The sequence below is a fragment of a genome, unplaced genomic scaffold (genome assembly GCF_019419815.1).
Source record: "Pyrus x bretschneideri cultivar Hongxiangsu unplaced genomic scaffold, Pyrus_bretschneideri_v1 Contig2, whole genome shotgun sequence".
Classification (NCBI taxonomy): Eukaryota; Viridiplantae; Streptophyta; class Magnoliopsida; order Rosales; family Rosaceae; genus Pyrus; species Pyrus x bretschneideri.
In genome coordinates, this window is record NW_025999501.1 from 8,491,815 (window position 1) to 8,505,996 (window position 14,182).

At 34.8% G+C, this 14,182-nt stretch overlaps 1 protein-coding gene across 1 annotated transcript; it reads right to left on the minus strand.

Moving 5' to 3' along the window:
- Positions 1 to 8,626: 8,626 nt before the first annotated feature.
- Positions 8,627 to 13,289, minus strand: LOC125476782 (patatin-like phospholipase domain-containing protein 4). The gene is made up of 7 exons (XM_048583302.1): positions 12,654 to 13,289; positions 12,290 to 12,433; positions 10,924 to 10,996; positions 9,559 to 9,664; positions 9,375 to 9,471; positions 9,140 to 9,238; positions 8,627 to 9,059 (listed from the first exon to the last, which is right to left on the minus strand). Exons 1-7 carry the CDS (start codon positions 13,272 to 13,274, stop codon positions 8,910 to 8,912), a joined length of 1,290 nt encoding a protein of 429 aa, XP_048439259.1. The 5' UTR covers positions 13,275 to 13,289; the 3' UTR covers positions 8,627 to 8,909.
- Between the last annotated feature and the right edge of the window lie 893 nt (positions 13,290 to 14,182).

Sequence of the window (14,182 nt, forward strand, 5' to 3'; positions counted from 1 at the left end):
ACCACACAAATTTTCAAATAACAAAGAAAAGTAGTAAATTCCATACATCAAATTCAAAATATTTTCCAACAACATAAAAGAAGGTTCACAAAACACAACTACAATTGTTACGTTATATACATTAATCCAACCATATATCCAAGTTCACAAAATATACAAATGCAAGTTGGTTTCAATAACAAACAGATTGTCCAAATAGCCAAAATATATGTATGTTGCTGCTTTGCTTTCAGTAAGAAGCAATTTGTCCAAGTAGCCAAAATACATACATGCTGCAACTTTTAACAAAAGATATGCATGCTGCTTTTAACAAAATATATTGTTGTTGTTTTCCAAGTACCCAAAACATACATCACCTGCATGTATGAATAGATATCTAAAGACCATGTGCAGGTATCCATATTTCACCCATTATATGACTCACAAAAGCTCATGTTTCAATAATGATACTGTATGGAGGAACATGACCACAACAACATATAGAAACATGAGGACCCGCTTTTTCTATGTGTACCATCCACAAATTTGCTACATCTGTATTTCCTAATTGATAAAGCAAAGGGTTAAAATTTCAGTTTTTTTCTTTTCTGTTCAATTGATGAAAAGGGGCCAATTTTTGCCTAAAAATCTGACCTGCAAACAGTTGAAATCATCGAAAAAAACCCCGCTAATTATCTGCAATTAGAATTACCATCTACAATTCTAAGACAATTTTATATATGGGATCCAAATTTAATAAAAAGACAAGGGATTTGTTCAAGGAAAAGGAGCAAATACCAGCACTGCATGAGGTAGGAGGTCCTTCTGCAAATCCTTGAGCTCCTTCAAGATGCGTTTAGATGCCATGACAACACCTACAAACACACACAACCTGCAAATCCTTGAGCTCCTTCAAGAATAAGAATAGAACGAGACAGAATCCTACTCTAACTTTTTGTTATGCAAATTTATTTGATGTCCAATCTCACCGTTATATTTTAGTGATATCAAATTAAACAAAGTACTCGTTAACAATCTAATGAATTGATTAGCAGCCTCTAACTTCACCAAGTAGCTAGAGTTGCCATTAGTTACAACTAAGACACATACATACTTATTTCTTATATTAATCTTAAGTTTCAAATTAATCATTTATCGTGTTATTTATACAGCCTACAAAATTACATGAATTAGTAACATAGTCACAGTACAAAGTTTCTGAAGATTCTCTTTGGCAATTTTGTACCTCAGCCTTTCAACTTGTGGGACATCCTGTTGACTCTTTGTATAACTATCCTAGTAAGTGGAAGTAGGATTATCTCTCTTCTTTTTTTCCCTCCTCTTTCCCTCATTTCTATTTGAACGGTTACGGTTAAATCACGTCAACATCTTATATTAATTTTTTATAGAAAGAGAAAGATAAAATTTAAGAATATGAGAAGAAGGGATAGAAGAGGATGAAAAAATGAGGAGAGAGAATCTTAGTCTTAGTCAGTGAGACCAAGTAAGCCAGATTTTTATGCATTTCACAACATAAAGCATAACATAGTATCAAGGCATGCATGTGGACACAATTAAGTATTCCGTTATATTTTTCAGGTGGTTTTGTACTGGTCCTCGCATATATGTTCAGAAGCAGTATATAAAATCGACATTATGATGAGATCCCTGGTTGATCTCTGCGGCTCTGCCGACATGTTCTCCACAGCTTAGGGTATTGACAACGATAAAATATAGTTGTTTTTCTTTATTTTTTTTACAAGCACTAGTGTGGTGAAATTGAACTCAACACATCCAATGCATATGAAATATTTTTAACTAATTGAGCTACGAATTTCTTATAGTATTATTATTATATATTGTCAAAATTTTAGAAAGGCGAGCTTAATGGGTCAACACCAATATTGTTCCCAAGTTAACCATTAGTAGCTTAATAGGTGTAAGAGTTTTTCCTTAAGACCTCGGAGTATTTAGGATAAAACTATTGTATATAATTTGTAATATTTTGTCAAATCTCCAATGTGGGATTTCCGCGCTACCTCACGTGGAACCATATCTCCAGTCGGCCACATGTGAACAGAAACATTGGGAATGGAAAGACAAGCACGTGAATGTTGAATATAAGTCCCACATCAGAGAATTAACAATATATAAGTATATGAGTTCACTCCTAAAAATAGAGACGTCTTTGTGATAAAACTCAGCAACCAGTAATAGGTGATTAAGTTAGGATAATATTGGTGTGGTTAGAAGTGGGTCAGTGACTAGTCTCCTTGATGATCAAACATGGTACCAAAGCAGGTTCGATTATGAGTCATGTGGGTGTCATGCTTGAGTTATTGTGATTAATGTAACACCATGCTTCCACACTTAATCTCGGATGTGGGATCGGCTACACTTGTGGCCCACTATGTTTGGGTCACATGGAAGGTGGCGTGTTGAATATAAGTCCTAGATTGGAAGATTAAGAAAATAAGGTATAATAAGTGTATGAATTCACTCTTAAAAACACCACGAACTTTTGTGATAAACCCAATACTTAGGGGTGGCCTGTGGCCCGTTTCTCTAATCATTTGATATTGAATATTACGCACTCGAAACAAACCAATAATGGGATCCAAAAAAGGTACAAACCCACTATTTGGGCCTAGAAAAATAGCTCTACAAGATATCATATTAAAGTTTCAAAGAGATGAGTTGAACAACCCTATAATATTGACTCTAACTTAACCACATGTAGTCCAATAGATGTGAGATCTTATCCTAAAAGACTTTAATGTAAATGGAACTATTTGTATATAAATCATAATATATTTTGTCAAACCTCCAATGTGTGATTTCAAACATATAGTCCGTCTATTATACATCAAAGATTTCCACCATGTAACTAAGAAGAAATATAATGCATCATCTATTAATTGGAAGACGTACCACAAGTTAATACCATAATATACTAAAAAATTTAAGTACATATGTTAGAAAGTTAATGGATTCATTTAGGACAATATTATATAATTCATATTGTATTTCTAGATAGTAGGATTTTCTTATTGTACGAGAAATACTCATGTATATATTTTCATCGTATCAATGAGAATTATTCATTCAAGCTTAAATAAATTTTCTATATGTTATACAGAGCAAGTTGCGAAATTCCAAGTTTATCTTCATTTTTTCCTTTTTGTCGTGTTCCTTTAACATGGGACCAAAGATGCAGATTTTAAATTGCAGCTATGGGTGTCTATTCCGATCACAGTCATGACCTCGTTTGGCAGCTTGGACTGTACTGACCATTTCTGTCGAATAGGATAAATAGCCACTGTATAGTACTAACTAAATTAGTTAGGCGTTTGGTGCAATATTTGACTAATGACCGTATTATTTATACTGTGTTTGGTACTGAACCGAGTAAGAAAATGGAAGAAGAAAAACAAATTGACATATCTTTGTTTGTTTGTTGAACTTTTCTCATAGTTATACTTATTCAAAACCACACAAATCTTCAAATAACAAAGAAAAGTAGTAAATTCCATACATCAAATTCAAAATATTTTCCAATAACATAAAAGAAGGTTCACAAAACACAACTACAGTTGTTACGTTATATAGATTAATCCAACCACATATCCAAGTTCACAAAATATACAAATGCAAGTTGGTTTCAGTAAAAAACAGATTGTCCAGATAGCCAAAATATATGCATATTGCTGCTTTGCTTTCAGTAAAAAGCAATTTGTCCTAGTAGCCAAAATATATACATGCTGCAACTTTCAACAAAAGATATGCATGCTGCTTTTAACAAAATATATTCTTGTTGTTTTCCAAGTACCAAAACATATATCAGCTGCATGTATGAATAGATAACTAAAGACCATTTGCAGGTATCCATATTTCACCCATTATATGACTCACAAAAGCTCATGTTTCAATAATGATACTGTATGGAGGAACATGACCACAACAACATATGGAAACATGAGGACCCGGTTTTTCTATGTGTACCATCCACAAATTTGCTACATCTGTATTTCCTAATTGATAAAGCAAAGGGTTAAAATTTCAGTTTTTTTCTTTTCTGTTCAATTGATGAAAAGGGCCAATTTTTGCCTAAAAATCTGAGCTGCAAACAGTTGAAATCATCGAAGAAAACCCCGCTAATTAGCTGCAATTAGAACTACCATCTACAATTCTAAGAGAATTTTATATATGGGATCCAAATTTAATAAAAAGACAAGGGATTTGTTCAAGGAAAAGGAGCAAATGCCAGCACCGCATGAGGTAGGGGGTCCTTCTGCAAATCCTTGAGCTCCTTCAAGATGCGTTTAGATGCCATGACAACACATACAAACACACATATAGAACGAGATAGAATTCTACTCTAACTTTTTATTAAACAGGGTACTCGTTAACAATCGAACCGTTATATTTTAGCGATATCAAATTAAACAGGATACTTGTTAACAATCTAATGGATTGATTAGCAGCCTCTAACTTCACCAAGTAGCTAGAGTTACCATTACTTACAACTATAACACATACATACTTATTTATTATATCAATCTTAAGTTTCAAATTAATCATTTATCATGTTATTTATACAGCCTACAAAATTACATGAATTAGTAACATAGTCACAGTACAAAGTTTCTGAAGATTATCTTCGGCAATTTTGTACCTCAGCCTTTCAACTTGTGGGGCATCCTGTTGACTCTTTGTATAACTATCCTAATCAGTGGGAATAGGATTTTCTCTCCCCTTTTTTCTCCTTTCTTTTCCTCCTCTCCTATTTGAATGGTCATGATTAAACCACATCAACATCTTATATTAATTTTTTATTGAAAAAAAAAAAAGAAAGGCAAAATTTAAAAATATGAAAAAAGATGATGAAAAATGATGAAGGGAAGAGAAAAGAGAATCCTAATCAGTGAGACCAAGTAAGCCAGATTTTTATGCATTTCACAACATTAAAGCATAACATAGTATCAAGGCATGCATGTGGACACAATTAAGTATTCCGTTAATTTTGTAGGTGGTTTTGTACTGGTCCTCGCATAAATGTTCACAAGCAGTATATATAGTCGACATTATGATGAGATCCCTGGTTGATCTCTGCGGCTCTGCCGACATATTCTTCACAGCTTAGGGTATTGATAAAGATAAAATATAGTTGTTTTTCTTTATTTTTATACAAGCACTAGTGTGGTGAAATTGAACTCAATCAATGCATATGAAATATTTTTATAACCAATTGAGTTACAAATTTCTTACAATATTATTATTATATATTGTCAAAATTTTAGAAAGGCGAGCTTAATGATTCAACATCAATGTTGTTCCCAAGTTAACCATTTGTAGTCGAAGAGATGTAAGATTTTTTCCTTAAGACCTCGGCGTACTTAGGATAAAACTATTGTATATAATTTGTAATATTTTGTTAAATCTCCAATGTGGGATTTCCGCGCTACCTCACGTGGAACCATATCTCCAGCCGGCCACATGTGAAGAGAACTTCAACATTGGGAATGGAAAGACAAGCACATGAATGTTGGATATAAGTCCCACATCAGAGAATAAACAATATATGAGTATATGAGTTCACTCCAAAAAATAGAGACGTCTTTGTGATAAAACTCAACAACCAGTAATAAGTGATTAAGTTAGGATAATATTGGTGTGGTTAGGAGTGGGCCAGTGACTGGTCTCCTTGATGATCAGACATGGTACCAAAGCAGGTTCGATTATGAGTCATGTGGGTGTCATGCTTGAGTTATTGTGATTAATGTAATACCATGCTTCCACACTTAATCTCGGATGTGGGATCAGCTGCACTTGTGGCCCACTATGTTTTGGTCACATGGAAGGGGGCGTGTTAAATATAAGTCCCAAATCAGAAGATTAAGAAAATAAGGTATAATAAGTGTATGAATTCACTCTTAAAAACACCGCGACCTTTTTTTATAAATCCAATAGTTAGGAGTGGCCTGTGGCCTGTTTCTCTAATTATTTGACAGTGAATATTACGCACTCGAAACAAACCAATAATGGTATCCAAAAAAAGTACAAACCCAATATTTGGGCCTAGAAAAATAGCTCTGATGTCATATTAAAGTTTCAGAGAGATGAGTAGAATAACCCTACAGCAATATTGATTCTAACTTAACCACATGTGGTCCAATAGATGTGAGATTTTATCCTAAAAGACTTTAATGTAAAATGAAACTATTTGTATATAAATCAATATATGTTTTGTCAAACCTGCAGTGCGTGATTTCCAACATATAGTCCGACTATTATACATCAAAGATTTTCACCATGTAACTAAGAAGAAAAATAATGCATCAGCTATTAATTGGAAGATGTACCACAAGCTAATACCATAATATACTAAAAAATTTAAGTACATATGTTAGAAAGTTAATGGATTCGTTTAGGACGATATTATATAATTGATATTGTATTTCTAGATAGTAGGATTTGCTTATTGTACAAGAAATACTCATGTATATATTTTCATCGTATCAATGAGAATTATTCATTCGAGCTTAAATAAATTTTCTATATGTTATACAGAGCGGGTTGCGAAATTCCAAGTTCATCTTTTTTTTTTTTCCTTTTTTGTTGTGTTCCTTTAACATGGGACCAAAGATGCAGATTTCAAATTGCAGCTATGGCTGTCTATTCCGATCACAGCCACGACCTCGTTTGGCAGATCAGACTGTACTGACTATTTCTGTTGAATAGGATAAATAGTCATCGGATAGTACTGATTAAATTAGTCGAGTGGTTGGTACAGTATCGGACTAATGACCGTATTATTTATACTGTGTTTGGTACTAAACCAAGCAAGAAAATGGAAGAAAAAAAATTTGACAAATCTTTGTTTGATTGTTGAACTTTTCTCATATTTATACCTATTCAAAACCACACAAATTTTCAAATAACAAAGAAAAGTAGTAAATTTCATACATCAAATTCAAAATCTTTTCCGATAACATAAAAGAAGGTTCGCAAAACACAACCACAATCGTTACATTATATAGATTAATCCAACCACATATCCAAGTTCACAAAATATTCAAATGCAAGTTGGTTTCAGTAAAAAACAGATTGTCCAAATAGCCGAAATATATGCATGCTACTGTTTTGCTTTCAGTAAGAAGCAATTTGTCCAAGTAACCAAAATACATACATGCTGCAGCTTTTAACAAAAGATATGCATGCTGCTTTTAACAAAATATGTTGTTGTTTTCCAAGTACCCAAAACACATATCACCAGCAAATCCTTCTGAGCAAATACCAGCACTGCATGAGGAAGGGGGTCCTTCTGCAAATCCTTGAGCTCCTTCAAGATGCGTTTAGATGCCATGACAACACCTACAAACACACACAACCTGCAAATCCTTGAGCTCCTTCAAGAATAAGAATAGAACGAGAGAGAATCTTACTCTAACTTTTTGTTATGCAAATTCATCTGATTCCCAATCAAAAAATTCCGTTCATGTTTTTCATGAAATCCGGCCCTTGATTCTTCTCTGGTTTTCACGTTGGTGGATTTTTATTTCATTTCTACTCCATAGCATCAATAGAAGCAGAAATTCTGCTACCTCCCCTACTGCCTTTTTCTCCTTTGCCTCCATAGCAGGAGGAGCAACTTCTTCGTCACGACCTGCAATCCGGTTCACTGTATCGGACCCCTCGGCGCCTTCACATTTAGTCGCCATCGTATTTGGTTGATCGGGTTCAACGTAACTTAAGAGAGCGAGAGAGAAGAGAAGGATTGAGGAATTTGTGAGTGTTATTTTTCATTGCTCGTGTCTTTATTTATAGAGACAGAAACTTGTTCTTCAAGTAATATAAGTTCCAAGAGGAAACGTCTTTTTTATCTCATCAGATTTACACAACACTGCTAATGAAATTAGGGCAAGACAAGGAAAACCTACGCCAAATTAAATCCAATGCAATCAAATACTTAACTAAATCAAATATCTAATAATACTTTTCTTTATATTTTTCATTACCACTAGCACAACTGATATTATCCGAATTTAACAACCTATTACTAGGTTTTATTTTTATCATAACAAGGTCTTGGTGATATTAACACGTAAGGACCGATGTGGGATCCTATTCTCAAACAAATTTGAACAGAGACGACGTCCACCAATTAACTCGAGATTGCTATGGCTTTGGAAATTTGTATTCATTAACTAATAATGCATGTATAACAACGGTATGTACGTCTTGAAAAGGAGCTTTAGAACATACTTCACAGGCACTCAATAAATCAAAAGCTAGTTCTAGAATAAATTGGTAGGTAATTGTTTAATTAGGGTTAGGTCAGCTGCCTAAACCCTAGCTCCTCTTTATGATTTAGGGCAATTTGTAGGCAAATCAGTTTCTGCAGGAACCACTTGCATTTTACTTCTACAGATATAGGACTTGTTTAAAAGCGATTTTCAAATAACTAAAAAAGGTTTTAGCAATCACAGCATCGAAAGCACTTGAAGTGCTTTATGCGCTTCTTTCAGAAAACACTTCAAGTATCGTAGAGTCCATGAACGAGTCATTAGTAGGTAGCTAGCATCACGTTCAGGGCTTCTGAAAATTTACATTCTCTTAGTAACTTGAATTTAAAACCAAAGAGCGATTCGTGAACCGTTTTCAGTTACCTTACTCTTTTCTTTTTCCATTTCTCGTACTCGTACGGTGTTTCAATACATTTTATGACGTGCTATACAATTGCAACAATGCTACATTTATCAAAGATAATGTGGTTCCACCCCTTAATTATCAAGGGCTGTACTATTCTATACGAAAACTAGTCGGTCTGACCTGTATGCGAAAAGATATAACAAGATTCTCAGTAATTGACACTAACCAAGAATGTTATGCATCTTCAAGGTCAGCAAGTAGGGGGTCTCTACGCCGGTTTACTGAACTAAGCCAGCCAAAGAAGTGTCATCTTTAACTATTTGGTCGACGGGATTTTCCATAGCCCATACCGCTGCATCTTTATATCCAAGCTCAAAGAGCCGGTCAAGAACATCATCCTCGGCTGGCTCAAGTGCCCAATTGAAAAGCTGAAATAGTTGGGAACAGATGCTCGTCATCTTATTCTTAAATGATGAGTTATCGTTCAAATGCAGAAGTACAAATTTACCTGTCGAGGGGTAGCCCTATTATCAGGATTACAGTCTGGATTGATCCCGATTTCTCCAAAAAACCCTAATCGACTGGCTGGGAAAGCACAAACTCGTACCTGTAAAGATACCATTATCAGGAGCATACCAAAAAGAGTTTCATCTAGGAATTACAGCGATTATACAATACCGATACCCCGAATTATTATGAAAGGAAACAAACAATTATAAGGTCTCATCATTTAAGGATAGTACCGTTTGTGTTGCAGAAGTTGGTGGCATGAATAATGTCAAGCCCCCATCAATGCAAAGCCGATTCCGGAACATCGTTGCTGGTCTTGGAGCAAGATATCTGTACTGCAGTACACTTTTAGTTCAAGCTTCATATATTAATCAATACAGCAGCAACTGCAAGACAAAAATGGTACACAATAATTACCCTGGAATAAAGGAAGAAGTAAAAACAGCATCAATGAGATCCTCCTTGGAGTCAAACTGATCCACCAATAAACCCCTCGGTCTCCAGAGAAGCTGTGTTACTGCAACTGTGGCACAATATCAAAAATACCATAAGCTTGGGGTTTTGTTGCAGACACAAGAATAATACAAATTTATTTTAGACGAGCAAAAGAAAACAAATATGTTTAAACAGAAATAACCAAAGTGGTGAAATAAATCGTCCCTACATGTTACGCCATGAAACCCAGAAGTCATAAACATGTGAGTTAGGATTATAGACAAACAAAGAAATCACACCATCTAAGCAGGAGATCCCAGGTATGGATTCCTAAAATTGCAACCTCTCAACGTTTGTTCAACTACACTTGTTAGGCCCATTAAGAGGTTCACATGTGAGGACAGTGTTAGAATATAACAAACTTTGTCAGAATGAAATACAGTAATCCTAACAACTTGAGCTTTTAGGAATAGCGGTAAGCCAACAAACTTCATCAGAATGAAATACAGTAATTTTAGACATATTCACTAAGTGGGAAAATTAACTCAAATACATGTCATATTTCATACCAAGCTCTGTCTTTAACAGGCCACTATGCCCAGAAAACCCTTCTCAAACTCTTTAATCCCGCAATCACTACACAAACTCTGGGGCCACAAGTCAGCAATAGGTCTTTGGGAAGGGAAGGTTGGGGTGGTAAGACCGTGAAAGTGCAAGAAAAATAACCAGTTAACAAGGAGCTTAGTCTAGTTTCATGTTGAATATAATAATTATATTTGGGTGCTCTTAGACACTACAAAAAAGTCATCGTGCACTCCTCCAATGTGTATCTTCTCTCCCATATATTTTTGTTTGGAGTGCCGTTAACAGCTTCCTTAAATTTTCTTTTGTAGATAATATTTTCATTTGTCGCAGTTTTTGTTAAATTGTTAATGTTTGGTTTAGTGAGAGACAGCAGCCATTTGCATTTGTGATATGCCCAATAGGCACAGGTCATTCACAGTTCAAACACCTCAAAAGTGGTTGGCCAATTAAATTTGAATGAAACCCATACCTACTTCGGTTACAATGAAAACATCACAGAATGAATGGTATCAAATAGATTACAGGAAGCAATCCTACCCAATCATAAGCACCAATAAATAGTCACATTTGACAGATCTTGATATTAATAGGCATATCTAAATACCTATACCGAAAATTTGTAAACTCAACTCCACAAACTATATTTATTGCAGATGGACCTAGACAAACTTAAGTAAACTCTAGAAAGAAAAAAATAAAGAAGGATATTTCTCAACTATATAATATTCTTTTTTGTGTAGGGAGCGTATAAAACCCACTTACCTCGAACCCTCCCATTAGACTTGATATGAGCATCGTCAGGCAAAAACTTTTGAAGAACGTCTCGAAGAACAGCCTACACAAGTAAAAAGTGGATAAGTTAAGTGACATAGGAGAGGGAAAACTATAAAAGAGGAGAAAGAAACAGGATAATATTAAAATAAAAATTACAAAGAAGAAGAAAACATTGTACTAGTGACCACATTACGTAGGTTTATTCAGAGGAACTTCAAGGCACAAAACCAGCAATACAAACAAATTGAGCTAATTAATAAACCATAAGGTAATCAAGGTAGTCAAATTTTTAATGAGATTCTATTGTATCAAAGAAGAATAGAGGAAATGAGAGAGCACACAGAAGAGACAGAAATGAGCGGCTTGGAGAGAAGAAGGGAAATATCAATATGCCAAAACTGAGATCCAGTTATTTCCTATGCCCATAGGCAATCTAACAATGAAATTCTACCAGAATGAGGTAAAATAAAGCAATAACCCATAAATGTTTATAAATAAAAAATTCTAATATAAGTCTTTGTCATTAAGGCTAAGATTTGATGAATAGAGGAAATATCTGTGAAAGTCCTTGGGCTCTTTCTTAGACAAAGATTTTGGTTTACATCATATTAAAAAAAGTTGCACAAATGTGTAGCATCAATGTAAAACTAAAGTCCATCAAATATACTTGATCAGATAACAAAATTGATTGAAAGATTAACCTATGACAGACCACTACCTAAAATCAAATTCACAGCTTCAAGTGAATCCGAAACAAATCTCGAGTTAATGAATTGATATCAAAGTCTATCATAAATTAAACTTTTAAGTGAATTGCTAGTAGAAAATACCGTACTGGTTTACATGTATGCGACATATATGAGTATCACAACACCTTAAAGAACAAATTATACAAGATTACATGTTACATTACCAAGAAGGAACAATATCTTAATCTCAAATCCCCTTTCAAAGAATTTTAAGATATATTCTAGCATGCACATATTTCTTAACTCTAATGTGAGCAGATAACATGGATTCCACTTTCATATACATTTGTAGCTATTGGTGTACTGAGTAACGTTCCGGTGTGATGCATCAATGAATTTGGGCCACACATATAGTCCAGATTTGCAGTCTGAAAAATCAATATGACAGACTGTTTTGCAAGAGAAATCTTCTGTACCGATATGATGATCCTCATGGCACAGAATAGGAGTTCAACATTACAATATAGAAGAAAAAAGCATGAATGGTTGTAATTTGGTGCGTACCTACATTTAAAAACTGATCATGAAGTATCACAAGTTCAAAAGAGAAGCAAATGTACTAGTCATCGGATTGCGGTACAAGTAACAAGAGTATAAAAATATACCCCAAGTCGAAAAGCAGTCCCTCTGTTCCGGCAATCTTCAGCAAGTATTTTGGTTGCTAGTAAAGCCTCTTCCATGCTGGCTCCAGAGGCAACCACAGCACAGACAATTGCGCCCGCTGAGGAACCGGCTAATGGTGTAGTTTCCTGCACAAACAACACACATCCTACTTCTGAATACAGATTACAGACACAGAATAAAAGATAATGACTGTTCTTCTAAGATACCAGTAACCCAAAATTTGAGATGAAAGTATTAATTTAAGTGTTCGTTTCTAATGCTTTACCGATACACAAATGCGCAAAATCAAAAACAAAGAACATAAATTTATTGAAGAAAATGAGAGAAAATTGATAAGGGACATACCTTGATATAACCATTCTGAATAAGGAACTTAGCGGCGCCTAAATGATAAGGAAAAAGAAGTCCGGCGGCGGAGAAGCTAAAGCCGGGACTAGTAACGACGCGCCGCTCTTTCTCGGCCTCCACATCCTTGACGCGCTGCTCCCAAATAACCTCCGGCTGAATATCATCCTCCATTAACTTCCCAATTCTCTCTTCCAAGTACTTACCGGAACTCTCAAATATGGCGACCGAAGAGGCCGCCGCCTTGCCGTCTGGGTCTCCATTCCGGCGCTTGATAATCCTAGAAGCCAAGCCCAGAAAGAGCTCCCCCGTGGCGACAGCGAAGGACTTCTTGGTAGGAGTAGGAGGAGGAGGAGGAGGCGCGGAAGAGGAGGAGGAAGATGATGAGGTTTCGTTGGTGTCGGAGTTGGGGGTGGAGTGAGGGGAGACGGAGTGGGTTAGGGATAGGGGGCGAACAGGAATGGAGTAGCGGTGGAGGAGATTAGGGTTAGGGTTGGGGGAGGAGAAGGGGAGGTGGAGTTGGTGGGGGTGGAGGAGAGAGGAGAAGGAAGCCATGAGTGGTGGGGAAGAAGAACAAGAGGCTCCCCTTGGTTTCCTGTTGAAAAGCTTCTGTAGCTTCATCTTTTTCACGTCTCTTTTTGTCTGGCAACAAATTTTAATTTTTCCATTTAAAAAAAAAAAAATCAAAGTCCCGATCAATATTATGTAGCACTTACTCGAAGAATTATTTTAACTTTTAAATTTGATTTTTGTGAATAAATCTTTATTTTTAATTTTAATCACTTATTTTTAAATTATAAAGTGCCACAGATGCTTTAATTATTTTGAAAGCGTTTTTGTTAAAATTGATTTTGATTCTAAAAATACTTTAGGAATGACTAGATATACGATTTTTGCCGGAAGTACTTAAAATATTTTTATCAAAATCCACTTGAATTCGCCCGATGTGTTTCAAAATATTTTCATAAAAAAACATCTTTAGTTATCTTAAAAACGCTTCAATTTTACTTTATATCAAGCCATACTACTTAATATTGATAGCAATTGTAAAAGAAGATAAAAGCTAAGATATATTTTCACTCTTTTTCTTTTGTCTTTTGAACTATTTTTATATTGTTTTCTTGGTTTGTCGTTTGGAAACACGTTGGTGTTGATACGTGGATTTTGCCGCCAGAGAAAGTCCGAAGAGAAGAGAACTGCCTAAAACGCAACTCCAACTGATGTTTCTAGAAGTTATATATTTTAAGCTTAAATGATTAATTAGTAAATTGATCACATTTTATCACACTAACAATTAGGAAACTTCTCAAAGTGACACTTTGATTCATATAATTATAATTAATTAGTAAAAATATTTTTTTCGTTAAAACTCTAAGAATGTTTATTTAAAACTCCTTATAATTAAAGGTATCTCTATTTCAAAAGATGGAAGTTATAAGTTATAAAATTATATTAGATTTTACCATTTAGTACTACGATCTGGTGATATCTTTTTCATTTGGAAGTGAAAGGTTTTAGGTTCAAATCTT

What these genes read in the sequence shown, in the direction of transcription:
- LOC125476782 (XM_048583302.1), bottom strand. Translation starts at nt 13,274, where the DNA reads ATGAAGCTACAGAAGCTTTTCAACAGGAAACCAAGGGGAGCCTCTTGT. An exon ending in ACTTCTTCCTTTATTCCAGG is followed by an intron (nt 9,472 to 9,558) that starts GTAATTATTGTG and finishes ACTGCAGTACAG; the next exon opens with ATATCTTGCTCCAAGACCAG. An exon ending in CAACTTCTGCAACACAAACG is followed by an intron (nt 9,239 to 9,374) that starts GTACTATCCTTA and finishes GTATCTTTACAG; the next exon opens with GTACGAGTTTGTGCTTTCCC.